This window comes from Rhea pennata, chromosome 7 (assembly GCF_028389875.1).
Source record: "Rhea pennata isolate bPtePen1 chromosome 7, bPtePen1.pri, whole genome shotgun sequence".
NCBI lineage: Eukaryota > Metazoa > Chordata > Aves > Rheiformes > Rheidae > Rhea > Rhea pennata.
This window is the reverse complement of record NC_084669.1, coordinates 26,496,338-26,523,207: the sequence shown is the minus strand read 5'-3', so window position 1 is coordinate 26,523,207 and position 26,870 is coordinate 26,496,338. Positions and strand designations below refer to the sequence as shown.

The following is a 26,870-nucleotide window of genomic DNA, read 5'->3' as shown; positions in this document are numbered from 1 at the left end:
ATTTGTATACAAAGAAGTTCAATTTAATCCTGTTCTTAAAAGTTGAGATTTTAAATAGATATCAGATCAGTTCGCTAGGTCTGAGCTGAAAATATTTGCTAAAGGCCAAATGTTGCTGTTTTAGGGTTCTTTTCTATGAAAATACAGCACTAAAGTTTCTTCCACACTGTCAGAAGGTCCCATTGATGACAGCAGCTTTCTACAATAACTGTAAAAGACTATGTAATTCATGCCTGTTCAGTTCTGTAAGCTGATTTTGTTCCCTAATTCGTAGGCTTGCTTTAGCATAGGACAGAACCGATCGCAGAAGGTGAACATTTGCTTTCATCCCTTTTCTCTGTTGTTACACCAATGGGAACCTGGAGATCATCTGACCTTCTGTGTGCAATTCAAACAGCAACAACACAGAAACGTGCTTGTGTATGTGTCTCTGTAGATGTGCACATTACCATATAGTGAGCACGCAGATCATAACAAGGTGTCAAAAAATCAAGGTCCACAAACTTTTTTTTTTCTCCCCCACATCACAGCCTCGTTTGATAGAGCAAGGTGGGAGATGACTCTAGCTACCTTGACCGCATACATCCACTTCACAGGGGTATGGGAAAGACATACTTTCCACTGAGCTGCTTCCACAGATACTTGCTAATGCCGTTCCTTTTCCTGAATGCTTCCTGCACGGTATGAACTGAAAGGACAGTCTGAGAAAAGTCTTATAGGAAGCTAGGAGAAGTGACTATTATGTACCGAAATGGGAAAGGTAAAAGAAGAGCAATAAAAATAGAGTAGAAAGGGAGGCCTAAGGACTGTGTGGTGATGGATATATATTCTGTAGCCAGTTTGAAGAAAGAAAGGTTCTCTAAAACTGAAACTCTTTGTTTCACTGTGCCTCCTTAACTTAATCAAAACAATGCAGTTCCCAAGTTCACAGAGCTGTCTGTCATGTTCTGTGTATGTAAACTATGAGATTTCTATACTAAAATTACTTTGTTCTGTTTCCTCAAATTAATATTAATAATGCTTGTTCAGCCTGGACTAATGGAAATGGACTCCATGTATCGTAGTACTTTTTCCTTTGGATAGCTAGATAAAACTGTATCTTCAGACCTCTCAACGGCTATTAATAACTTCGGGTCAAGGAAAGACAATTCTGAGAATTATTTTCAAGGAGATTATCCTGAAGTTATTGCTTTCTTCTGGTGCTGGTTGCTTGTACTCTTCCACCCGTGTGAGTTACGAGCCATGCACCCAAGTGATAGAAATCCCATCACTTACCCTTATCTAAGAGATATCCTCTAATTTGATATGAAAGTGTAAAAATGTTTTGAGAAATAGATCTCAGCAGAATTTACTGCAGATGCCCTTCAAGCCTCTTCCAGTGGAATCATTTATCAAATATGTGTGAACATGTCAGAGCAAGGATTTCAGAGCCTTATCCTAAATTACATTTTATATATGGATTAATGAATGAAGTAATAAATCAAGAAAGACTGCTGTGCTCCAATTACTCTCAGTTCCTCATATGCAACTTCTTTTAACATCCTACCTGCCAGGCAATGGGGGAAAACAAAGATTGGGATGGGGGTGGAGGGGTAGAGCAAAAATAACAGGACTGGAAAGAATCAGCTTTCTTCTCTGTATTGATTCTATCCGTTGCTGCTTGCCCTTTTTCTGATTGTGTCATTAAATTTGTACTGTCCTGCCTAACAGCTGGGGGTGGGAGGATGAGGAGGGGAATTCTTCTTTTGCTGAAAACATGTATATGAGCTCTGGGAACTGGTTTCTTCATACATACCAAAATTACTGGCTCTCTTCTAGAAAAGGTGTAGGTCTTACAGTATATTGGTTCTTTATCCACAATAAAGCGTGGAAATACATCTTGCAGACTGATGCACTATTACACCTATTATCCTCCCGAAGTAGTCCACTTCAGCCTTGCTACTAATTCCAGTAGTTAGGTACTGTCCTAAAGGCCATGTCTAGAGAGCTGCATGGATTTAACTATCTAATCAGTTTATCTTAAGTTGCTATAACATGAACTGAAACCAAGGAAGAACATCTCCATGCAGGGGCTGTACCTCTTAATGAACCTATCAAATTTTTTAATCATGTGTATTTGCCATGTGTGCAAAACCAGAACATGTATATCACAGTGATACATTAACTTCCTTACTCTACGCTGATATCTCCTGGCAGCTAGTAAGCAAGCAGTCCAAGAGTCTTTTCTAGGATTTTAATAAAGCAGACTTTGCTTCTATCACTTATGGAGTATGCCTAGATTTCTTCAGGCATTAAAACATCTTTGGGAAGGAATGTAATGGTGTAGGGACACCTCTGGGTCCCAACAGTGGAGGGTTATATGACTTGTAATTACAAATGGTCTGATAATGTTTGCTGTTCTGTTGCTGGAAAATCTCCCTAGCCCATCCTGAAGCATTGGGTTACTTTTATTTTCTCCTTATCCCTCATTTGCATTCACTCTTTCATACATACAACAACACGAGTTCAGCATTTCGACAGGTTGTCATCAGTATCATTCCTATCCTGAGGGCTGGATCCATGATGTACAACTGTTCTCCTCATTCTTTCATCTTTCCTATATAGCGTTCAGGAGGATGCAAAAATATTTCAATGTTTTAAACATGCGCACCACCATGGAAAGAGGGGATAGTGCATTTTAGCATTCAGAAAGGTGGATGCCAGATTAATACGACAAACTTGGAAGAAGCTGGATAGATGGCCAGAAAGAGAAGACGTAAGGTGCAGGAGAAAGGATTTTAAATTGGAGCTGAAACGATCCATGTTAGCGCTGATGCCACGAGCGCACGGAGCATTTGTGTACTGCAGCAAGTGTTTGTTTTCTCCTTAGGGACAGTTTGTGTTTGCTACATCTTGACAAGAAGAAAGGTGAGGAAGAAAGAGCTAGCATGTTTTAAAGCATAATGAGGGGGGGAAGTCTTTTATATTTTTCCTGTGCTTGGAGAATAGTTTTCTCTCTGTAATTTACATATACTGTAGCTGCAGAAGTGTGGGTGAAGGGTGGGAGAGAGGGAAACAAAACAGGGCTTGTGGCCTAAATTCAGAAGACTGAACTGGCAAGAGTGAAACTTGAAGGGAGATTTTTAGTAACTTGGGTATCTACTGGACAGTGATTTCAAGCCACCAGTACTTTAATCCTGACTTAAAATATGTAAAATTTTTGAACTGAAGGAATAGATTAAACTTACTGAAACTGGTATTTTTCTGACCCAATTAGACTAACTGTTCATCCCATCTGTTCTTTAAGGTCTTTGAAAAATTCTCTTTTCATTATATTGTAGGCTGCCGTTTTCCCCAAATTCTGAAATTGGTTATATAGTGTATTTGTAATCCTCGTTCAGCAGGCAAATGGCACAGTCTCTTGATTCAGAAGAGAGCAACTTAACTACCTGAAATAGAATGAAAAGGTGAAATTAAAAAAATATATTTTTATAAGCTGCCTCCCTGGTTTCACTCTGCCAAGCTTTTTGTATAATGGTCATCAGTAAGTTAATACTGGAAGTGTAATGAAAATATTGGACTGGCATTTGTGTGGAATATTTAACAGAAGCTGGTTGGCACTGCACAGTAGAAAATCTATTGAAGAGAAAGTACCCTTTGAAAAATAAATCACTGAAAATCTCCCATTCAGATATTTTGCAGATAATTTTTTTCTTCTTCTTCCTCCCCGCCCCCCCCCCCCCCCCCCCCCCGCTTCCCCAGGAGCCAGGCCATGAAGTTTTGCAGTGATATTTCTATGTTTACATAGCACTTACCCCACTGTCACGCCACCTGTAGTACTGGAAGATGTCACTTCTGCATTAGCTGTTCAGTGTCCCTGCTTGGCTCTTAGTGAGGATGTGTCCATATCAAAAAGCTACTGCCAATACTACCTCTTCTGCTCAAGATACTGAAAAATTGATAGTGAAATAATGAAGTAGTCTTTCAGAAAGTGTGTTAAAGATTGGAAGTGCCTGAAGTTTTTCTCATTGACAATAAGGCTTGAACATTTGGTCCTCACCTTGCACTTTTCAGTCACGATTTGTCTCCCCTTGACACCATGCACTGTGTGGGGCTGGTTGGCTTAACTACATTATATAATGCATTATGTGGGGTTTCATACGCATTAAGAAAAGAAATTCAAGGAGTCTATGGCCTCGACCGTATTTATCCTGTAGCTTAAAGGAGCAGATGATCTGCAAATCCAGCACAAAAACATAATTTCACTCACAGTACACCTTGATTCCGAAAAGCATCCCAACTTTTTTTTTTTTTCTGTCACCCTTGTGCACACAGAGGGTTTGGAAAAACCTAGTAGCTGATGGCAACTAGTGAACATTCCCACTGATGATGGACAAGAAAGAAAAGGTTCATGTTCTTTTGTTTTCTATATTGGCCCATAGAGGTAATAAACGTTAAAATTTGAAAGAAGTGTTTCACTACAGTAAGTAGATAAACTATGAATATACATAAGGGATTGCTCAAGAAATAAATCTAGCATAGAGCTACACTTTAAAAATAATTATCCCAGTAAGTCTTTCTCAATCATATAGATGGGTTTTAAAAGAAAAATCATTTTTCCTCATGTATTACAAGTTTTATGAGATCAAAACTGAGATGCAAAATAAAATTAGCATTCTTCTGGCTATGACTGTCTCTCAGTTTATTGCACAGCAGCTAGCACTTCAATTTCCTATTGAAGTATAAGGAGAATTTCAAGTTTGGTTCATTCCAGAAGTTCACATTGCAAAAAAGTGATAGCACTGTTAACTTCATTAAATCTTTTCGTCTATATACATATTTCTAATTGGAGATATTTAACAAATGCTCTTAAGGAGCTAGAGAAATGGTGAATTTTTTTGTTCTGCAGACATGCCCAAAACACAGTAACTATCTTCAGGTGATACATTGTTGGGCAAGCAATTTCTTGTCCTGGTCTTGTGCTAAAGGGTGCTTCCCAACCTGGCTAAGCAGAGATAGTAGAATTTTTTAGGCCAGGAAAGCTTTAGTAGAATTATGAAGAATATGGGGTGTTGTATATTTGTTTTTCTCATGTAATGAATCTGAGCTTTCATTTATATTTACAGTATTAGGAAATGCTCTTAAGTATTTTATATGTGTATCAATTATTCTCTGAAGAGGGCTTCACTGTATATCTACAATATTGCACTTGTGCAGTAAAAACAAGCATCTCAAGAATCCTCATGAAAATACGTAAATGCCAATTATTATGATTTGCATTTACATTGCAGCATTCTAATGAGATTTTTTTCCAAGCCATTAGAAAAAGAGGGTGGTGGTGTCATTTCTGGACTTGAAGGTAAAGTTCATGAAAATATTTAAGCACCTATTTTTTTCTTAGAGGCTTTTTCGAAAATGTATAGATTTAAGCATGCACTGAAGTACTTTCATGAATTAAAGGCCTGAAAAAAATGGATGCAAATAAACAGATAATGAGACTGAATTCAACCACCCATTTGTGACTCTGGGTCCCGTCTCAACTCAGAGCAATCTCACAGTGCAGTTCCTGACTTTGATGGCGAACGCCTGATACATTTTCAGGTCTGAATGGTAGGGAGTTGCATAAGGCAGTCAGTAGGACAGATCTGGCTTCTGGAGTATTTCTTCCAGCCTACCAACATTTCTAGTTGACTTTGAGCTGGGGATTGATGATAAAAGTTTTTCTATGTTACTAACGGGACGTGAATCCCAGCTTTTATACATTGCTGCTGGTAAACCTTCCCACACCAAGACACGAAGATCTAAGAGCCGCTTCTGGTGCCACGTGGATGTAGGGGACTCTGGAAAGCAGCCTGCTGAGGCACCCCACGGCAGGCACCTGGCCCATACGTACTGAAAAAGCTGTTGGGAACGGGGAGTGGAGCCACTGTGCAGCCAAACTGCAGCTGTCGTAACAGCACAGTGAATGTTCCTGTTTCTTAAAGGGTGTAATGCATATCAAACCTTTCTCAGTCTTAATTACAAAACAAAAAATAATACGATCCTGTTACTGTATGTCTTTATTTACCCTCTCATCTGCTGTGGGATTTTAATATCCAAGTTTTAGTTAGACACAGATGCCTCAGTTTTAGTACCCTCTTGTAATGGCTTAGTACTCCCTACAAGATCAAATAGGGAGGAAAAAAGATGCTACACCGAGCACAACTTTTGAGCAAATGGGCTTGAATATTCATTAAACAACATTTAATTTAAACACCCCAACTCTAAAAGCAGCAACATATGGCCTGTTTTATTTTACATAAACTGAATAGGAGGTTGTGCTATTAGTTTCTGTAGACATAATGTTTGTTACAAAGGAAGTATGTTTTCCTTTAGGGACTGTGTCACCATTTCTGTATCAGTGTAGTGTCATGATTCCACCAAAAGCCTCAGTATACTTCATATATTAAGTACTCTTCTTTACAATGCTCTTCAAAAAGTAAACAAAATTCCCATTAATCTTCCGTGACAAAGTAGAGCAAATTAAATTTTTTAATGAGGAACAAAAAAAGAGAAGAACCCTCATTTTTTCACTGTTTTATCACATACTCATGTAAATAATTCAGTATTTTAAGAGAATCTCTTTTGTACAAATTTTGCTGCATGGGTTTTCCCCTTACTCCTTGTGACCGGACATTTTTGCATCAAGAACTGTGTATGTGGTTCTACAGTCCTCTGCTGGCTAAAAGATTACCTTGCACCATCTCTTTGAGAACCTAAGCTGTTTTCTTTTATGCAGTTTTGCTGAAAAGTAGGGTATGTTTGCTCTTGAAGTTCTTATGGTTTGAAAATGGCCACATAATAAAGTTCTCATTACTCAGCAAACACCATGAAAAGTATTTCACATGTGGTCCTGCATTTTGGGTCCCATGACAGCTATTTAAATGATAAAACAAGTAAGAGGCTGGAGATAGTGATTACTGAAATAAGCTGAAAAGCTGAAGGAAAAACATCACATCTGGTGATACATCTCATCACCACCTCTGAAATTCACGGACCTGTTCTCTCTCTGCAGTTTTGCTGTAACTGCCATTAAAAATAGTGGAGAGTATTAATTGAAGAACAGATCTAGGAGGTACTGTGCCTTGTGTCTAGTGTTGATTTAGCAGCTGTGTACTACAGTATTCTTCTGTTTCCATTTACTAATTACAGTGATGAATGAGAGTCACTCATTTTTTTAAAAAGGCTGCCAGAAGTTATTTTGTACCTTTACTAAAACAGTGTTAATGTTGGATGGATGAAGTGTGGCACCTTGACACAACTGGGAACTGTACTGTGCTTCATCCACAAAAGACCAGCACTATAAAGTACTCTACAAGCTTCTAACTCTGCAGGCATCAGCTTTAGGTTCCTCCTCTCTTTTCAGCATATATTATTCTCCCTGTTAATAAAGGTGCCAGTGTAATATTGATAATCCATTAAGAGACTGATAAAATAAGTTGTTGTATAGAAGCTGTATTGTTATTGTTCGCTCCTGCCACGTCTTTAGGAAAGTAAAGCTAGAAAAAGCATCTGCCAGCAGAACAAATCTAAGAAACATAGAGATCAGCTTGGACAGAAAGAAATGGACTGAAAAGTAGAAACACAAGAAATAGAGATGTATCACTGAGGACATTGAAGATATGTTGTAGCAGCATATAAAGGCAACTTTTTCTAACTGAGTGGAAAGGACTAACATGAATATCAGAAGGAAGCATGGTCCACATGCAACAAGCATCTTATATAAAGATGAAATATCCTCCTGGCTAAGTGGAGATCTGCAAGTCAAACAAACCTCAGGTGTCATTAAGGGTGAGGCCAAAGAGAAAAGAGAACTACTACTTTCTCCTACTTTCAGCACTTGAAAATCAGCAATGATAGCAAAGAGTATTTACTTCAAAGTCACTTCAGGAGGTATTTTTATAGTAACAGGAAATTCATTTAATGTTAGAGGGTCTTGTCATTTTAAGACTTGAGGGGGTTCTTTTTAAAAGAAAAAAAGAATAAGTTTTTATGCTTCTGTGCTTCTTCTGTAAAGTCGAAATATTAGAACTTTCCCATCTCGTGGGGATTTTCTAAGGTTCTCTGATATTGTCCTAACAGGGACAGAAGTAGAGTTCCCTGCACTTGCCTTTAAGGCTGTGACAAGCTTTTCAGAGGAGACGCTTCAGTTTGGTCTGTGCAGCTCTGTGTTGGAGCTTCTGTAAAAGTAACTCAATCATGACACTCTCACGCGGGCCACCAGACACTTGCCATACAAGTGAAATACTGGCAGTAGCCAAAAGAATACCGTCAATCTAAAGGAAATACTTTACAGCAATCATTTACCATGCTAAAACGTTTTTTCTGAAGTCTGCTGGCTAAGGCAACTAACAGACACGTGCCTTAGATTTGCCTGTTTAATTAAAATTTTAAAAAATGATATAGTGATATGATCTTCAATAACTATTCTTCATAACTATTAATGCAAAATCTGATCAACTAACAAAGACCTAAAATGTGAGTTCTGATGGCTCCCAAGTTTTATGGTAATTCTCTGCTGGTGTCAAAAGTAAAAAAGCTTCTCTTCCCACTTCTGCTGTGTAGCGGGATCTATCAAACTATGAAGGAAACAGTGAAGTTAACTATGTAAAAACTACCCTGACACCAGAAAATCAACTTCTCTTTTTAATTTAACAATATAAACCCACTTTCACTGCAATTTTTAGAGTTAAACCAGCCAGAAAACACTGGAAAAGGCAAGTGTCAGACCCAATCTTCCACTTACAGCCAACACTGTGCAGGAGATACGGATCTGAGGTCATCTGTTGTCGAAAAGTTGTATTATCTGTGATTGAAACTGGCTATTAAATCAGCACAAATGATGCCTGCCTTAAACAGCTAGCAAAAATTGACAGAAAATGATAGCAGGACAGTAGCTCCAGTACAATCAAATCAGATCATCATGAAAGGCAGTGAAGCATGTCTCTCTCAATGCAGGTCAATCCAAAGTCTGGCCAGCTTCATTACATAACAAGCTGTATTTTAACCCAATGAACACAAGTATAAACCATTATCATCTGTGCCTAGTGAAGTGCTGCATTGCCACCTTTTTTTCTTTTAACTGAGTGTAAAAGATCTACTGTATTAAAGAAACATCACAGACATGCTGGACATGCTTCCACCTCAGCTCACTACTAGACCTTCCTTACAATCTCTGTGCATGAACAGCAGTTACTGGAAAGGAAGATAGTGATTTCCACCCCCCTCCCCCCCCAAACAATATTATTGGTTGCCAATGGTCAGTTCTTAGAAAATACAGTTATGTTTTAGTGCTCAGAGTACCTTTTAACCACTTTTGCAACTGTTCATTAGCCACAGCCTTTACAGAAAGCAGAGGCTTCTATTAAAAGGAAACTTAATGAATTCCAAATGAAGATGAAAATCCATAGGGGAATGCACCTTTTTTTTTTTTTTTTTTTTTTTTTTTAAAAGACAATATTAGACAATATAAGACTCCATTTGCAATTAATCCCTTTTAAAGCAAAGTGGTCCAAAAGTATTAACATACTAGTCCTAACAGTCTTATCAAAGCTTACTTGAACTTTTTCTATTGAACACATAAATTCATAAGAGTAACTTATTACTGTTTTTTTGGAGCAAACACACACTTGCACCCCATTTGAGAATTTTCACGTTTAGCTGAAACTCTCCCAACATTTAGTGAAACCCGGACTGCGCATATCTAGCCTGTTGGCACCACTACAATATTGAGCCAAGAGTCAAAAAATCTGGTTTTACTCAAATGCAAATACTTGAGCAAGCAATGTTCAAAACCAGAATTTTGAATGTACTGCATGAATCTAGTAGCAACAGCTGCTACAGGACAGCATTGTTTATCTCCATATAGGAAACACCAACATTAAAATGAATTTTGTACAGGAACTTGTCACAATAATCTGAACACATTCATGATTTCTTCTGACCTCTGAAAATACATTTGATTGTGACCTGTGTATTTTATTCTCATAGATGAATTTCCTTTCTATTTAAAGGAATATATCATCTTTTTTTCTTTTCCTATTCATGCTGCAGTCTTTTCATAGCAAGTTATGGTGCACTCCTTTCAAATCACTGACAGTATCAGCTGAGTTTCTCTCCCTCAGCATTTGCTCTCATGCTTGTTGTAAGCCACTCTGTAGAGAAAACAGCATCACTGTCCAGCTGATGCTAAGTTTTACTATCTCTCTTCACATGTCTATAGGTTATTTTCCTACCCCCTACAGCCTCTGAACAGTAATCTTGGCTTCTCCAGTCAGCTTCTCTAGTAAATCTCATTTTGTTCTGTTGTAGTTTGTCTTCTCTTCTAGACAACAACCTCTAAGACAGAGGCTGCCTTTATCTGGCTGTCTTGTATCTCTCACTGCATATACAGCTGGAATTTCACCAAGAAATCCCACTGCTTGTTCCAATTTTAATTAGATCAAGCCCTAAGTCTTCTGCATAGCTTTCAGAGTATTTCACAGGAAGCCTTATTTCACCCCACTGGTCTAGCTATATGGTTTTGAGTCCTTTTTACCAAAAATTCCTACCTCTTCTAAAAGTACCAGTATTTTTCTATTCTCCTTCAAAAAAAGTAAATCCTAATCATGAAAAATGAAGAGTTACTAAACATCTGCCAAATTAAACTGTGGGTCAGTAATATCAAGTTGATTTACATAGGAAGTTTCTTCTATAAAAAAATTTCACCTTAATGAAAAGCAGCTAAGACAGCATTAGAGATGAAATCTTTAGTACTCCAACTCCAGAAGTGAATTCTACTTCAAGAGGTACATGCCTTCTGAAATACTGTTTTTGTAAAGCCAAAATATCAAAAATATGTAAGTTTTGCTGGCTTTATGCCAGTCTTTTCTTTTTATTTGATTGCTGAAAACTAAGGTAAGGAAGATTCTGAAAAGAGTTACAAATTTGCGTGAGCACTCTAGAACTTTTAAAAGAAGTACACATATGGAAATGCTTAAAACACTTAACTATGATCTTCACTAAAGCAGACAATTTCCATTTCACTCAAAGAAAAGCTGTAAAAGAGCAAAGCCTCAGATCCTAAACACAACCATTTTTAATGAATATTTATAAAGGAGTTAGCCTCTTCTGCAGCTTCCTTCCAGTCTGTTTTATGAAAAAAACTGCTACAGAAATCTGTATTGCTGTGTTCACACTATCCCCAAGAGATTGAACAATTATATTTAATAACGTGACTATTCTTTCAGTGTTGAACATGATCTGACAAAAAGCGAGTTAATGCAGGTATTAGCTTAAAAAAAAGCTTAGTTTTAGCTTAGAACTAGATTCTAGGCCTACTAATGTGAATTAACTTTACTTTATACACCTTCACAAGTCAGAAATTTATCTTCACTAATTTAAAACACACCAATAGACTCAGGAGTTCAGTGCACATAATATATCCAACAGATTTCACTTTAATACTTCTCTATCAACACTTTTCAGAGCAATTTGCTTGTATCTTTTCAGAAGCATATCCAATATCTATCTGTCTTTGAAGGCATCTGCTAAGTAAAAGAGCAATCTTTTCATTTCAACATAAATTCATAATCCAAACTGTATTTTAGAAGCAATTAGTCCCTGCTTTTCCATCCCCTTAGTCAAACTTTGTTAGCTCATCTACGCTAAGAAAAAATCTGCAGTATCTATCCTTTTACCAGTGCAATTCATTACTAACCACAATTACTAACTCCAATAAAGGCAGACACACTATCACGAGGAATAACACTACCATACAGCTAAGGGTATGCATGGTGCTGCTGAAATAAATACAGACAACAACACCCACTAGTTCAAGATCCTGACTGAAGTCTTAAGGGTTTTTCAAACTACAGTTTGAATGTCATGATAGTCACCTCTACCTCTGCTAAGTAACACTGCCTGCATGGAACTTCTATCACTACAAAATTGATAGACTCAAAAATGATACTCATAAGAGCTGTTTAATTATGAAAGTTTCAATACAGTGCCAACAGTACACCAATTAACTTCTCAGACTTTACAAAATTGTAGCAGTCAAATCAGAACTAAAGAGCAAATAGACACTTATTAACATGGTTTATTTGATGTTAAAGCCAGGTGAACAGCTTCTTTCCAAAGTAATTCTTCCTGCACTTCTTTCCAGAATAATTTAGTCTGTAAAGAAAAAAAAAAGATCAGTTCCACACAACTAGTGAAATTAACATTTTTTACACTCAGACCTTTGTAACACCTGAACAACCAGATCCCAAACCAGCCAGGTGAACTATACTGAACCCTATCTTTGAAGAAAGGCAATTTCACAGTACTGCCATGACACTTGGCAACAGCCTAAATCACAGCACTTCTGCAGAAGCAACAAGCTAACAGTTGTTTTGTCAGCCTTCTGTTTAACAGCCTAGGCTCAGTCCAACAGCTCCCAGACTGTTCAAATTAAAATGAATCATACTCTGAAAGTTTATAATAAAATTTGTTTGTAATGGTTTCTGTCCACAGCACATCTAAACAATTATGTTTCTGTAGCAGAGATCTAAAATGTAAATCAGAACTTGTATAAAAGGCTATCAGGTTTGTACACAGTTTACTTGATGTAAATACTGGTAAGAAAATACAAAATAGTTTCTAAAACAGAAGATAAACAACTTCAATCCATTTAGGACATAAAAAAACAATGTATGCTACCTTATATATAACATACCAACACTGTTGAAAAAGGAAAAATTAAGCCTTGTTTAGGATAAACTAAATCTACAGTTTGATCAGTAAATCTGAGAACTACCTACTGCTTCAGTCTCTACTAGCTAAGTATTTCATGTAAGAACATTAAGCCACAAATGCACAACTCAGGAGCAAGCACAACAGTGATTTGTAAATACTGAAGTGTTCCTTAATCTTAAACTCTGCACTGGGTTCTATCAGGACAAATCCAATGGTCTTTGCATGAATCAACAGTAGACCCATGTGATAACAACATGCTATCTAATGTCCAGTCTAACAAAGCACTTAAAAAGGTCTTACCTGTTTTCCATTTTCTATCTGAGGTATGTTCATTTACTGAAATAAAGCAAGAAGTATTATTGATAAAAGAATGGTCTCATCCAAGTTCTATTATTGCAAAAGGTTTAGCTTTTGACATGCTAAATCGCTTTTTTCAATTAGCGCAGTGAAACGTAACAGGAAAACTCAGGCAAGTTTTAACTACTGCATAGGCTAAAAACTTAAATTTCATGCATTCCTCAAACTTGAGGTGGGAGCTAGCCATAGCAATGTAGAGCTCTACAATACTTAATGCAATTAATGTTCACTTCTATCTACAGGCCACAATTGTTTCAAGGGCTGATCCATGCTTCCCATTTTGGTCACATTTGTTATATATATATATATATATATGTATATATATATATATTTGTGTGTGTATGTAAAAAAAAGCATTTATAATTGTTTGGAAGGCTAACATGTCAAAGCCTGTAGTAGCAGTTACACTGAAAGGTTGTTTTTACGCTACCTCATCTCAGATTATATAGGTCATTACTATAAAAGCAAGCAGGAGATGAGGTGCTTCTCACAACACTTGTGAACTTCTATGCAAGTCCAACTAATTACAGGAGAAAGGGTTAGACAAACTTTTAATACACTTTTCTTGTAACTGCAGGAGAAACAGCACGGGAATTCTGAAGGAATAGAAAGCAAAACAGAACACTAAACAAAACTAGAGGAGCTAGACATCATAACACACACTGCTATGTAGAAAAAATTTAAATATGATTCAGCATGCCAAGTTTACACAATCACATGGTATGTAGCCCAAGGCCTATACAGATTTGCCTAAACAGGTCTCAATCAAGTGACTACGTACTTCAGAGGTAAATACTTTTCACACATGTAGGCAGACACCAAAACTGTCTTGATTGATTCAATTGATTTAAAATTCCTACAGATGGCTGTGAGAAACAGTGCTGTACCACACCATACCATTATGTTCAAACATGCATTTTTCAAAACAAAGCTTTAAAAGCGTACTTTGCAAGCTTATTTCTGTGAGGCAGTTTAGTTCTGTGAGGAGAACCTTCACATCCAGGTTCTCCAAAAGGCAAGCCAATTAATCTGTCTTTAGTTTGAGCTTTATGTAAAGACACCAGAACTAACAAATACGCTCTAACCCACATATACTTCTCAACTGAAAGATCATTTAAAGCACTGAATGAATTTCAAAGCCAAAACAGTTCTGTTACTGAGATGGCAAGATGGCACACTCATTTGAGGTATGCCTGGTACAAGACTCACATCTGTTGTGCAATTATCACAGCACATGACCCCAGCCTTAAAGCATAAACATTTTAGAAGCTGAAGAAATTTAAATGAGCTCAACTATACTAGTAAGTGATAGTCACTTAACCCTTTGATAAAGGGAATTATAAGAGTCAGTAACAGCTACTTTCAAGCAAAGAATTCTTAGGGAGAGGAACCTCACACATATTACTGATACCAGCCCAATGCTAAATGACTCACTTGCGTTGCACAACATGATGCATGTTACACTATTACTGCTACAGTAAGTTTTCTTTTCTTCTACTGTTACACTGTAAATGGTTGTATAACTTCACTATTAAACCAGCAGTAAAGCAGAAAGTCTTTGAATCTTATCTAGGTAAGCAGTAGGTAGCAGTAACGTTAGTTTATTTCCAGCCAACAATATACCTGTGAGATTTATGCTATTTTCAGTGAAGAGAACCTAAATTCACATCAGTAAATTGGTGTCTTAAAATTTGTAATTCAGGTCAAGAGTTAGAAGTATTACAAGCTGACAACTGGTTTCCAACAACCATCTCAAATGCACTAAGCTGTAGTATGACTAGTTTTCATGAAGACACATGAACTACTTAACAAAGATCAAGTTACACGTGCAATTGCACTGTACTACTTTGAACCAGAATCTGGGCGGTTTTGACCCAATGCCTCAGATGATACCATTTAGTTTACCAGCTTTCCTCACATCGGGAACTTCTTATATTAATGCTATTTTATTAACATCAAAACTCTTGTTTGCTGTCTGCCAAACAAATTTTATTTTTAAGTTACACAGAATAAAACTGATTTATGTAGTTATCTGAACCCTTACAGGGTAGAAGCGAGTTTAATGCAAGATGTAGGCAGGCAAAGCAGTACAGTGCTTCCATTAAAAGGATGAATAAAGAGTGTTTCAATGATATGTAATTCAGTCACAACATCCACACTCATTTTTTCAGTACCTGCTAGATACTTCATTTCTGATGAAGAAATCCAAGAAAGTAGAAAAAAGCAAAAGTGAATATTAGTAAAGTTCAAGATGTTAAAGCAATTTATAGCAGCTATAGAACTATCAAAACCCAGCCCCCCCCTCTTCCTTTCACTGTTTAAAAACCCACTTACTTAGTTGCAAAGCTTACTTCCCCCCCGCCAAAACACAAAGAGCACAGCTGCTGCTGAAGATAGTGGCTATTCCTAGGTTATTCCTCAGCTTCCCCTCCCTGCATGTCTCCCCCACCCCCCCTCCTTTTTTTTTTTTTTTTTTTTTTTTTTTTTTTTTTTTAAGAACTCAGTCTGCCTCCAAACTTCATGCTTGTCAAGTCTGTACAAAGTTCCAGCCACAAAATGGTGACTTCCACCAGAACAAAAGCCCTATAAAGCAGGAATCAGTCACTTAAACTCTACCCTAACTTCCACACCAACCTCATCACCTAGCACATATATGCCTAAGAAAGTCTCCTCCATGGCATCGTTAGGAACACCATAACTTGCTGGGATAGAAGTGTTAGATATTCAGGTAGTCAGAATAATATGTTAAGAAAAGTGCATCAGATCCATACATTGCATGAGTTATGATGTTAGAGCAATGCTTTTGTTAAATTTAAGAACTTTTAGCTTCAGTTTGATAACTGACACACAAGAAAATTATTTAAGCACTGTTCCATGTTATATCAGCTAAGCTGCAGCAATGAGGAGCTAAACTAAGCTACTAAGCCAACAGAAAGCTATACATCACCACACAGGTTACCTTCTGTTATCCAGTAGAACAAATGAAAAAAATGGGAAGAAAGACAATGTAATTCTGTTTAATTTCTAATCAACATTTTAAAGGCAACATCCACATTCAAGCTTACAGATAGTCTCATCCTACCTTCTTGCCAGCACCAACATTTGCCTTGGCTGTGCCTCTGACTTTCTTCATTCTGTTCTTACGCTCCTTTCGTTGCTTCCTAGAAGTCTTCTTCTTTTCATACAGGCCATGCTATTAAGAAAAAGTTACATTTATTTAAAATCACTTTACTGACCCTAACTTATGACCTTAAGTTTTTCTGAACTAATTCCATTATTTTCAGGCTCTTCAAATAATACTTGAATCTGAAATATAGTTAAGTAGTAATACAAATTCAATATAATACACCATTTAATATTCCGTATTTGTATGTACCAGTTCCATCTCTTAATTCTTTAACAGGTTCAGTGGTGTTTATAGTTACTTCTTCATACTAAGCTTAATTAGTAACATCTGTTTTTACCATCCCCAGGCCCAAAATATACTCTAAAAAGCTTATCCTATTCTGCAAATGCATTAAGTAACCCATTCTATTACAAAACTATATGCACAACACTTCAACTTTCATATCCATGCAATACTACTTTAACAAGACTTTCCTTTGCAGTTTTAAGTCACAAACCACAAAACACTTTAAGGCCATCTTCATTGTTCTCAAGTTATTAGAAAACAAAAAGAAAACCTACCCTAGCCAACCTGTGCTTTGGTTCATTTTTCTTTGCATAGTCCAAGGAATCATAAATCATGCCAAAACCTGTTGTTTTTCCACCACCAAAGTGAGTTCTGAAGCCAAAGACGAAGATTACATCAGGGGTGGTCTTGTACATTTTTGCCAGCTTTTCCCTGATTTCTGTTTTGGGGACTGTAGCCTTCCCAGGATGAAGAACATCAATCACCTAAGAATGAGTTTTTAGAAGTTACATGAAAGGAGAAGTAGACCAATATGCATTACAGTTACCAGACTTCACAGACCCATTACAGGCATGCTTGGCACTGAAATACCCCACATCAGCAATAAGGAAAACTATTAATTTGAAACAAAAGTGTTGACAGCAGTATGTTGTTTCAAATGACAGATCAAACCATTACTGCACCATTAACATTCCTCTTCAGCATGCATCAATACATTTAAACGCACATGCTCTTACAACGGCATCTCCAAAAAGCCAGACTGAGCAGCTTTTACCGACAGTAACTGAAGAACACCAACATGCCAGAAGCAGCAGTCACGTGAAACGACAGGTAATTTTCGCTATACTCTTACCATCTGCTTACGCTGAAGCAGCCTGTTGGTCATGAACTTCCTGGTCCTGATGGTCACGGTGTCATTCTAACGGACACAAGAGCGGTGAGAAAACACGCCGCAGCGCCACGCGTCGCCGACGGCCGAGGGCGCTCACGGAACCGGCGCGCAGCTCCCGCGCGGGTCGCGGCCGCCCGCGCGCATCCCGCACCGCCGCCGTCCCATCCCCTCCCCACCCCGGAACGGCTCCGCGCCCCACTCCGAGCCCGCAGCGGCTCCCACTGGCCGGCACCGGGACGGCGCCCTGGGCCCAGGCCGCGGGCGCCGCGGCCCGGAGCGAGGGAAACGCGGGTCCCGGCCACGGCGGCGCGGGCGCGGGCGGGCGGGCCGGGCGGCGCGGGCGCGGCGGGCCGGGGGCCGCGCGGCGGCGGGATGGCGGCGCGGCGGCGCGGATGGCGCGCGGACCCACCATGGCGGCGGCGGCGGCCTCTCTGCCGGCGAGCGCGGAAAGGAAGCGCCGGGCCCGCGCCGCCAATCATAAACCGGCGCAGGGACCTTCGCGCCCGGGGGGGGCGGGGCCGCGCGCAGGGCTGCCCCTCCCAGAGCCGGAGCCGGGTGCGGGAGACCGGGGGTGGCCGAGCCGGCGCCTGATGAGGAGCGGCAGCGAGAGGGTGGCCTGGAGGGCACCAGCGCAGCACAGGAGAGGACAGAGGGAAGGGGGCGCAGCGGCTCTCTATCGGGGGCGGGGCGAGGGGCCGCGGGGGCGGGGCGAGGGGCCGCGGGGCGGGGCGAGGGGTCCGCGGCAGGGTGGCTGTAGCGCGCTTGCGCGGCGGTGGGGGCTCTGCGCTGTCGCGTGCAGCTTCGCCGGCCGCGTAACGGCCGCCGCCGCCGCCGCCATCATGGTGAAGGAGCAGTTCAGGGAGACGGATGTGGCCAAGAAGATGTGAGTGGGGCGGGTGGCGCGGAGCCCGGCGCCACTGGGGGCTCTGCGCCGTGGGGCGGGTGGGATTGCCGTTCCGCGGGCAGAAGCGCCCTGTGTGGGCGCGGGCGGGGCAGTGGCCGCGGCGGGGAGCTGAGCGCGGCTCTCCGCGGGCGGCTGGGGCCTTGCCCCGCAGGTGCAAAACAGGTCTGGCTTTAGGAGCTGTGCGGAAAGAAACGGCTTCGGCCGGGTTTTGAATCACCTTACCCTTTCGTGCGTTGTTTTCTGAACATATGTTTGCGTGCATGTGCTTATAAACTTGTGTGTGTTTACACATATGTCCTTGTGACTTCTCGCATCCCAGAAGCCACATCTGCTTTGGGATGAAATCTCCAGAAGAGATGCGTCAGCAAGCGCACATTCAGGTGGTTAGCAAAAACTTGTACAGTCAGGACAACAATCACTCTCCCCTGCAGTATGGAGTACTTGACCATCGCATGGTGAGACCTGTTTTTTTCTTCTTTGTAATCTTTCTGTGGGCTTACTTGAAATAGTTAAAATGATGTGAGATGAAGAATGAAATTACCTATTCAGTAAAAAAATGTGCCAGTATGTCTCTACTTAAGTTGGAGAGATTGTCAGTTGCATTGGCTTCCCATGTTGTTCTGAACCTTGATATTTTACATCTACTCTCTTCTTGCTTTTGTATGGTTCGGGGAAGCACTCTTACAAGGCAGCAGAGAAATTTGTTCAGCTTGGTTGTTGGGAGACTCAGAGGCTCATGTACAGAATGTCTTACTGGGCTGTAGATCAGTTGTAACAGCTAGATGAGTTAATATTACTAACATCAGTAGGAAGTTTTGGGCTGAGTGTAATGCTACTGGAATGATTGTGATGCAGAGGGGAAAAGAAAGTGCTCTAGGTCTGCTGTCAAGATTACTGACTGCCTTTAGAACTGCTGTGGTATCTTCCATTTATTCGCTTAGTTGATAACTGCTAAAACCTTTCATTTTTTTTTCTTCCCTGAAGGGAACCAGTGAAAAAGACCGTCCCTGTGAAACTTGTGGAAAAAATCTAGCAGATTGTTTAGGACATTATGGGTACATTGACTTAGAACTGCCATGTTTCCATGTTGGATACTTCAAAGCTGTGATAGGCATCTTACAGGTAAATGTATTTGTGTTTCATAATCTGTATTACTGTGCACAAAGGAAACGATTAGAAAAGCATGGTCACCTAGAGCATGTTGGCCGGGATCGCGTCTAGGTAGGTTGCGAATATCTGCAGAGAAGGCTCTGCAGCCTCTCTAGGCAAACTGTTCCAGTGCTCTGTCACCCTCACAGGAAAGAAGTTTTCCAGATGCAACTGTCTGTGTTTCAGTTTGGGCCCATTGCTTCTCGTCCTGTTGCTTGGCATCACTGAAAAGAGTTTAGTCCCATCCTCTTGACATCTTCCCTTAGGATATTTGTAGACATTGATAAGATCTCCTCTCAGTCTTCTCCGTGCTGAACAGGCCCAGCTCTTTCAATCTTCCCTCACAGGGGAGATGTTCCAGTCCCCGAATTATCTTCCTCACCCACGCTGGACTGCCTCCAGTAGCTCCATGTCTCTCTTGTACTGGCAGCCTAGAACTGGGCACAGTGCTTGAGATGTGGCTTCACCAGGGCTGAGTAGAGAAGCAGGTTCACCTCTCTGGACCTGCTGGCAACACTCTTCCTAATGCACCCCAGAATTGCATTGGCCTTCTTGGCCACAAGGGCACATTGCTGGCTCATGGTCAGCTTGTTGTCCACCAGCACTCCCAGTCCTTCTCTGCAGAGCTGCTCTCCAGCAGGTCAGCCCCCAGCTTGTACTGGTGCATGGGATTATTCCTCCCTAGGTGCAGGACCCTGCACTTCCCTTTGAACTTCGTGAGGTTCCTCTCTGCCCAGCTCTCCAGCCTGTTGAGGTCCTTGTGAATGGCAGCACAGGCCTCTGGTGTACCAGACACTCCTCCCAGTTTTGTATTTCTGCAAACTTGTTGAGGAGGCACTTTGTCTCTTCATCCAGGCCATTGATGAATAAGTTGAAGAAGACTGGCCCCAGTACTGAGTCCTGGGGGATACCGCTAGCTGTGTGCCTCCAAATAGACTTTGCACCACTGATCACAACCGTTTGAGCTCTGCCTTTCAGCCAGTTCTCAATCTGCCTCACTGTCCACTCATGTAATCCACATCTAACCCACCTATGATTCTCGAAACGTAGTAGTTTAGAATACCAAAATAAGGTTGTATTGTATATTTTATCAGTTCTTTGTGCGTCTTGTGTATTGTAAAGTGCTTTTATGTAAGCATCAGTCTTACCATATGTGACCTCAGACTTACATAATCATTTATCCTTGCGCAATAGTTTGAAACAAATACATGAATTGTACTTGCCATTTAGGACAGTCAAGTAAATCAGAGCCCTGTTTGCCTTGTATGGGTTTTTAAGATCCTGCAGAACTTGGACAACAATTTGCCTCATTGACCAGATTTTTTTTTCATGTGCTTATTTTTGTTGCAGCCTACTGTATGTGGGTTGGTGTTTCAGCCAAAATCGTATACTTCACTCAGAAAGCTGCATATTGATAAAGAACTCAAGTTAGACTAAAACATGTTAATCTTGGTTTCTGTTACAACTTTGCATGTTTCTGTTAAACTTCGTTTACGTGTGCTTACATTTAAGATGATTTGCAAAACCTGTTGCCGTATCATGCTATCTGTGGAAGAAAAGAAGCAGTTTTTGGATTACCTAAAGCGACCTGGCCTTACATATCTTCAGAAAAGAGGTCTAAAAAAAAAGGTGTCTGAAAAGTGCCGAAAGAAAAACACTTGTCCGTACTGTGGTGCTTTTAATGGTGAGTGTTGGCATTAGTGACAGTTAGTGGTAGTTGTGTATGGTGCTGTTTTTTAACCTTGACATCTCTGGTAGGCACCAAAATCTTGATTATCTTTGTGCCACAGCTAATGATATTAGGAAACGGGCAGTTGCATTTTTAATTCCAAGTTTGTTCACATCTTATGTATGTGTATATAGACACTGTCCTAGTAGCTGATTTTATCTGATGTCGTATCCCTTTATGGCAATAACCAATACTTGATACTTGAATTATGGCAAAAAGCCTATTTAATATGTTCTTAAGAACACTGGAAGCTACTGTCAATGATAAATATCTTGGAAGCATTTGTAAACCTTGTAATTTTGACTGAACTTCACTTTTCATAATTATATTAAATCACCTTTTATAAGTTTAGAAGCTCTTGTCATCCTGTGGAAGGGTACGTTCTGCAGGTGTAGCTTGGAGTTTTCATGATGTTGAGTTACACTGGAATTTGTTCTTCACGGCAGAGTATCTTATGCAGTAAGATTTCATATTTGTTTTTAAAAACACGTTTTCCTCATGTATGCTCATAAAGTAACACTGCTGTTAAGGGACATGCTGTGGTATTACGGATTTATAGTGAGTGGATAATTCATAACTTGCAGTAAAAATTTGCTATTTAAACTCATGAAAGTTCTGTTTGTATTGTTCTGATGATCAAAGATCTGAACAACTAGGAAGGGAGTTTCTTTGAGTGCCATGTGTATGTAAAGGGGCATACACATGGCACAATATCAGTTTACAAAATTAAGTGATAAATCAGTCTATTTCAAAAAAAAAAAAAAAACTTGAGTTTGGAAATCCTTTGTACTAGTCTATAGAAGTTTTACCAGTACTGCTGCCTGCATGAAATGAAAATACTTGTCAGATTTTTGCTGTAATTCACTTCCAAAATGACTTTAGAAGCTAATTGGATGGTGTATATATATGGCACATTTCACCGGTTTTTAACGTGGGAATTTTTACATTAAAAAAAAATCTTTGTTGTGATTGAAGGAAAGGTGAATGAAAGTACAGGCTGAGAAAGAATACCCTCTTTCATCTTCAGAAGCCACATCATAATCAAGGCAAAATAAGCCAGCAATACAAGGAAGATGGCTCTGATTGTCCTCTTCTTGTTTTATGAATTTAGGAAACTGGTTAATAAAGTTGATGAACTTTTTATTTTATTATTGCATTCTCAGAAGGTATAAAATATATAATTTTGGAAGAGTGGCTGACTTGTTTTCATAAATTTTTATTTTTAAAAAGCATTTGTTTGCTTGCAGGAACTGTGAAGAAGTGTGGTTTATTGAAAATAATACATGAAAAATACAAGACCAATAAGAAAGTGGTAGATCCAATAGTATCCACTTTCCTCCAGTCCTTTGAAACTGCCATAGAACATAATAAAGAAGTAGAATCCTTACTGGGAAGAGCTCAGGTAAATTTTATTATCACTTAAATTTCTTGCTAGTCTTTGTACATGAAATAACACTCCTCAAAGGCATTTAATGTAGCTGCTTAAGCCTTTTGGTGATCTAAGTTTCTCACATACCAGATAGACAATTGAAGAATGTTTGTATCCATTGGAATAACATTAACCTTGAAAAATGAGAAACTTAGTGTGTTAGCATACTCTGATACATAGCTTTCTGTCTGTAAAGAGAGGGGATGTTTGAGCTGTAGTGCTAGGGATATGTAGCAGCTATGCAGAAATGATTCTTGGTATATGAAACTTCCATAAGCTAGAAACGGGAGAAGAAATGTAGGCCCATGGAAACTTTGCACGTACTTGTAGATTTACTTTAAGTCTAGGATGATTACAGTACGAACTTTGTTGTTGTTGTTCTTTTGAACAGTACTGAGCAGTATTGAGAAGAGAGGCAATTTATCGGATAGACTTTTTGTTTCATTCAGTTTGGCATTGTGCGGAGTTCTGTTTCTTTCTGCACTTTGCAAGCCAGGCAGATTTTACTGTAGATAATGGAGCAGAAAAACTAATGAATATGTAAGTTTCTTACATTGGAGCAGTAGCTATACTGAGAAGAGAGAAATGAAATTTTAAAAACAAAATTTAGAAGAGGTGTTGATTTTCTTCTAATAAAATGAATATTTATAATCTACTACAAATTTGTTTTAAGAAGCTTACTGAGTTGGCTTTGGGAAGTGAGTGTGAAATGCTCTCAGTAACCTTTTTAAAAAAGGGAGTAACATGGTGAGAAGTAAACACTGATAGAGCGGAAAAAATCAAGGAGAGCAGACATTATTTGAGTATTTGAGACACTAAAAATGTTGGTTCAGAATAAAAAATTTGAAACATCATTTTGTTTGCATTAATAGTAGTTCTCTGTCCTTTTTAAATACTTTTATGTGAACAATCAGTAAATAAGGGAAGGAGGGAAGGATTGAAAGTTGTTTTCATGATGATTTGTTCTCCCCATTCCCCAATGTATTTTGTAGGAAAACTTGAATCCATTAGTAGTATTGAACCTCTTCAAAAGAATCCAGGCAGAAGATATCCCTCTGCTTCTGATGAACCCAGAAGCAGGTAAACCTTCAGATTTGATCCTCACACGACTCCTAGTGCCCCCACTGTGCATCAGACCCTCTGTTGTGAGTGACTTGAAGTCTGGCACCAATGAAGATGACTTGACTATGAAACTGACAGAGATCATTTTCCTCAATGATGTAATAAAAAAGGTGAGTCATCCTTCAAGCTGTCAGACACTGCTGCCTTTGAGAAGATTTGGTTAGAATTGAATATAGTAACTGATTTTACTTGTTTCACTGCTCGCAATCTAAAAACAGTCTACACTGCACAGCTATCTCATTCAACCTTTCATTAAAACAAGTAGGGAGACTTGCTTCAAATGGAGCTGGCTATCTGACTGTTCATGTTATCTTTTTGTAGTAATAGGACCTCCTGAAGATGCACTGGTGCCTTGGGAGAAGGTTGTTTTTCCTTTTTTAGTTCTGATCCATAAACTGTTGTCTTTTTTTCCTCATGGCAATTACACGTTTGAACGATCAGATACAGGAAAACATTCTATAATGTTTAGAAATTGCCCATTTACTTGCCATTCGGACTCGTCTTGTTCTTTGTAGGCCTTCCCATTTCTTTCTAATTTTTTTCCCTTTTTTTTTAATTTCACTATCTATTCTTGAGACAGGGCCTATCCTCTTGCCTTTATTATTAAAATGGGTGTAAAGTTTTCTTAATGCTATTTTCACAAGAACAAACAGTTGTACTCGTTATCAGAAACATTCTTTGCTAGTTTCATTTGTGTTGCTGTGTTTATTTTCTAAACTGACTTATTTTGTTTAGCATAGGATATCAGGAGCCAAAACACAGATGATTATGGAAGACTGGGACTTCCTTCAACTACAGTGTGCCCTGTACATCAACAGTGAGCTCTCTGGGATTCCTCTCAATATGGCACCTAAAAAATGGACTAGAGGTTTTGTTCAGAGACTGAAAGGAAAGCAAGGTTTGTCTGGAAAGTTGTTTTAATTAATTAATTAAGGCAGAAATATTTGCTATTGCAAAGCATCCCTGTGTTATTTTTGTGTTGTGCTCCTGTGATGTACTGTAAAAGTTGTTCTAATCTGCTATCCTAATGTGAATGCTTTTTTGCAGATAGCATTTTGAAAATGCATTGTTGTAAAATCATTTTAATTTGCTTATTTTTGTTAGGTCGGTTTAGAGGCAATCTGTCCGGAAAGCGAGTAGATTTCTCTGGCAGAACAGTCATTTCACCTGATCCTAACTTACGTATAGATGAAGTAGCAGTGCCTATACATGTTGCTAAAATACTAACCTTTCCTGAAAAGGTAAGCAGTCAGAACCAAAGCCATTCCTATGTCTGTGGTTTTTTGTTTTTTTGTTTTTTTAACCCAGTAGCATTGTTGTCCCTGTTTATAACCTGAATGGAAAAGGAAAACAAAAAGAAGTAAATATAGCAGATTTATGTTCAACATGCTATTCAATGACACTTTGCTAGTTCCATTGCTGCTAGCAAGTGAAAGTTGTAGTATCAGATGAATGCAAGTACTGTTGAGGCCCACTGCGTGTGAAGGGAGACATCAAGCGAGAATGTTAGTTTTGCTTGATATTTTTTAAACTTGTATATAGCTTCATATGTTCATTGGTGTACCTGTCTAAGGACTGTTTTGGTTTTTCTATTTCTGAATTTACTTCCCAGATTTTTCATTTAATTTCCCTCTGATATTCTGCTCTAAGATCAACTTAAAATTTTCTCCTCTGTCCTACCTGTTTCTTTCAGCTGGAGGCTGTGTTTGGGGGGTGGGATTGTTAGTTAATCCCAAAATTTGAAAACACAAAACACCAGAAAAAGCAAGAGGTCCAGAAGTGTGTTTTACTTGTTAGTGATTGAAGTCTTTATGCAACAGGTGAATAAAGCAAATATAAATTTTATGAGAAAACTTGTCCGAAATGGTCCTGATATTCATCCTGGCGCCAACTTCATTCAGCAAAGGCACACTCAGATGAAAAGGTACTGTGCTTATTGTAATGATTCATTTCTCTTCATCAGCTTGTTGTTACTGATGTGTGAAACCAGTTACATATATATATATATATATATATATATGTATATGTATGTATATGTGTATATATGTGTATATATATATATATGTATATAGGGATTAATACTATTTTTTATTTTTTAATATCCTTCATAAATGACAGTAATAAAAATTTGTCATCTAAAAAGAGCTTGTACAATAAACCTGAGCAGATAATCCATGGGATTTAAACTTAAGTGCCATGCCATACTAATGATAGTGAACTGCAATTAGATTGCTTTAGGATTGATTATTTTTTATTTGGTGTAATATAATAAAGGCTACAATACTATGGTAATGTAGGAACTTGGATGAGATCTGTATTTTGGCAAATACTGAGAGGCACAGTGCAGAGATAGGTGAATGGCTCTACTTTATTGTTTTCATTAGCAATTGGGATCTAGGGGGTTGGCTTAACACTGCTGTCTCCTGTACTGTGAGCTCTGGAGCTTTGCAGTTTAATGATGGGTGGAAGCAGGCAGTGTGGAGCACTTTGTACTGGCTGCTGTTATGTAAGGGCTAATCTGCAGTCAGTTTACGGATAGTAAGATGTGACTGTGTATCAGTGAAACCCCTTATTTTCTGATACGGTTACAAATTTTCATGTTTTTATGGCTAGTTTTTTTCTGACTTGTAGTAATAACACTGCTTTTGTTAATTAACATTGCAAATTCATTAATTATTTAAAACTATAACAGGATTGGTGTTTAATGATGCAACACTTTCCACACCAGTTTTATCTTCTAGTCATTGAAATACAAATACTCCAACGTTTTTAATGGAAGAATTTACATTATAAACACAGTTTCTTTTCAGTTTTCTTTATATCTTTTTGACTTTATTTCTTCTGTCTCTATTGCCATGTGTTGCTGTAAGATTTTTGAAATACGGGAACCGAGAAAAGATGGCACAGGAGCTGAAGTTTGGTGATACTGTGGAGAGGCATCTTATAGATGGTGATATAGTACTCTTCAACCGACAACCATCTCTACACAAGCTGAGCATCATGGCTCACATTGTAAGTGCACACACAGTCTAGCATAGAGTTAGTGCATCACCTGAATCTTAGGTGCTTTACCTTTGCTGATGTTTATCTCTTACACAAACAAAAATAAACAACTTCTGCTGAAACATTGCATGGGGAGGA

General features: G+C 39.0%; 2 protein-coding genes across 7 annotated transcripts in view; one reads left to right on the top strand and one right to left on the bottom strand.

The window, feature by feature from the left end:
• Positions 1 to 17,898, bottom strand: part of RPS24 (ribosomal protein S24) — a 137,848-nt gene extending 119,950 nt beyond the window's left edge. Inside the window, exons 1-8 of one of the 4 annotated variants that reach the window (XM_062580316.1) lie at positions 17,806 to 17,898; positions 17,358 to 17,423; positions 16,780 to 16,989; positions 16,175 to 16,285; positions 16,040 to 16,054; positions 15,267 to 15,284; positions 13,036 to 13,071; positions 11,963 to 12,174 (exon numbers count right to left, since the gene is read on the bottom strand). In XM_062580316.1, coding sequence (XP_062436300.1) covers positions 15,279 to 15,284; positions 16,040 to 16,054; positions 16,175 to 16,285; positions 16,780 to 16,989; positions 17,358 to 17,423; positions 17,806 to 17,808 — 411 coding nt within the window. In that variant the 5' untranslated portion in view covers positions 17,809 to 17,898 and the 3' untranslated portion in view covers positions 11,963 to 12,174; positions 13,036 to 13,071; positions 15,267 to 15,278. Of the gene's footprint in view, positions 1 to 11,962; positions 12,175 to 13,035; positions 13,072 to 15,266; positions 15,285 to 16,039; positions 16,055 to 16,174; positions 16,286 to 16,779; positions 16,990 to 17,357; positions 17,424 to 17,805 lie in introns of those variants that run through there. The other 3 variants (XM_062580317.1, XM_062580318.1, XM_062580319.1) reach the window with 3 other exon arrangements.
• Positions 17,899 to 18,196: 298 nt separating this feature from the next.
• Positions 18,197 to 26,870, top strand: part of POLR3A (RNA polymerase III subunit A) — a 38,499-nt gene continuing 29,825 nt past the window's right edge. For all 3 annotated transcript variants that reach the window (XR_009958954.1, XM_062580283.1, XM_062580282.1), the window contains exons 1-10: positions 18,197 to 18,279; positions 18,620 to 18,755; positions 19,285 to 19,422; positions 20,962 to 21,133; positions 22,426 to 22,580; positions 23,600 to 23,839; positions 24,465 to 24,627; positions 24,834 to 24,970; positions 25,550 to 25,653; positions 26,600 to 26,741. Coding sequence is in view for 2 of the 3 variants with exons in the window: in XM_062580283.1 (XP_062436267.1) it covers positions 18,236 to 18,279; positions 18,620 to 18,755; positions 19,285 to 19,422; positions 20,962 to 21,133; positions 22,426 to 22,580; positions 23,600 to 23,839; positions 24,465 to 24,627; positions 24,834 to 24,970; positions 25,550 to 25,653; positions 26,600 to 26,741 (1,431 nt within the window). In the remaining variant the exon portion in view is untranslated. The remainder of the gene's footprint in view (positions 18,280 to 18,619; positions 18,756 to 19,284; positions 19,423 to 20,961; positions 21,134 to 22,425; positions 22,581 to 23,599; positions 23,840 to 24,464; positions 24,628 to 24,833; positions 24,971 to 25,549; positions 25,654 to 26,599; positions 26,742 to 26,870) is intronic.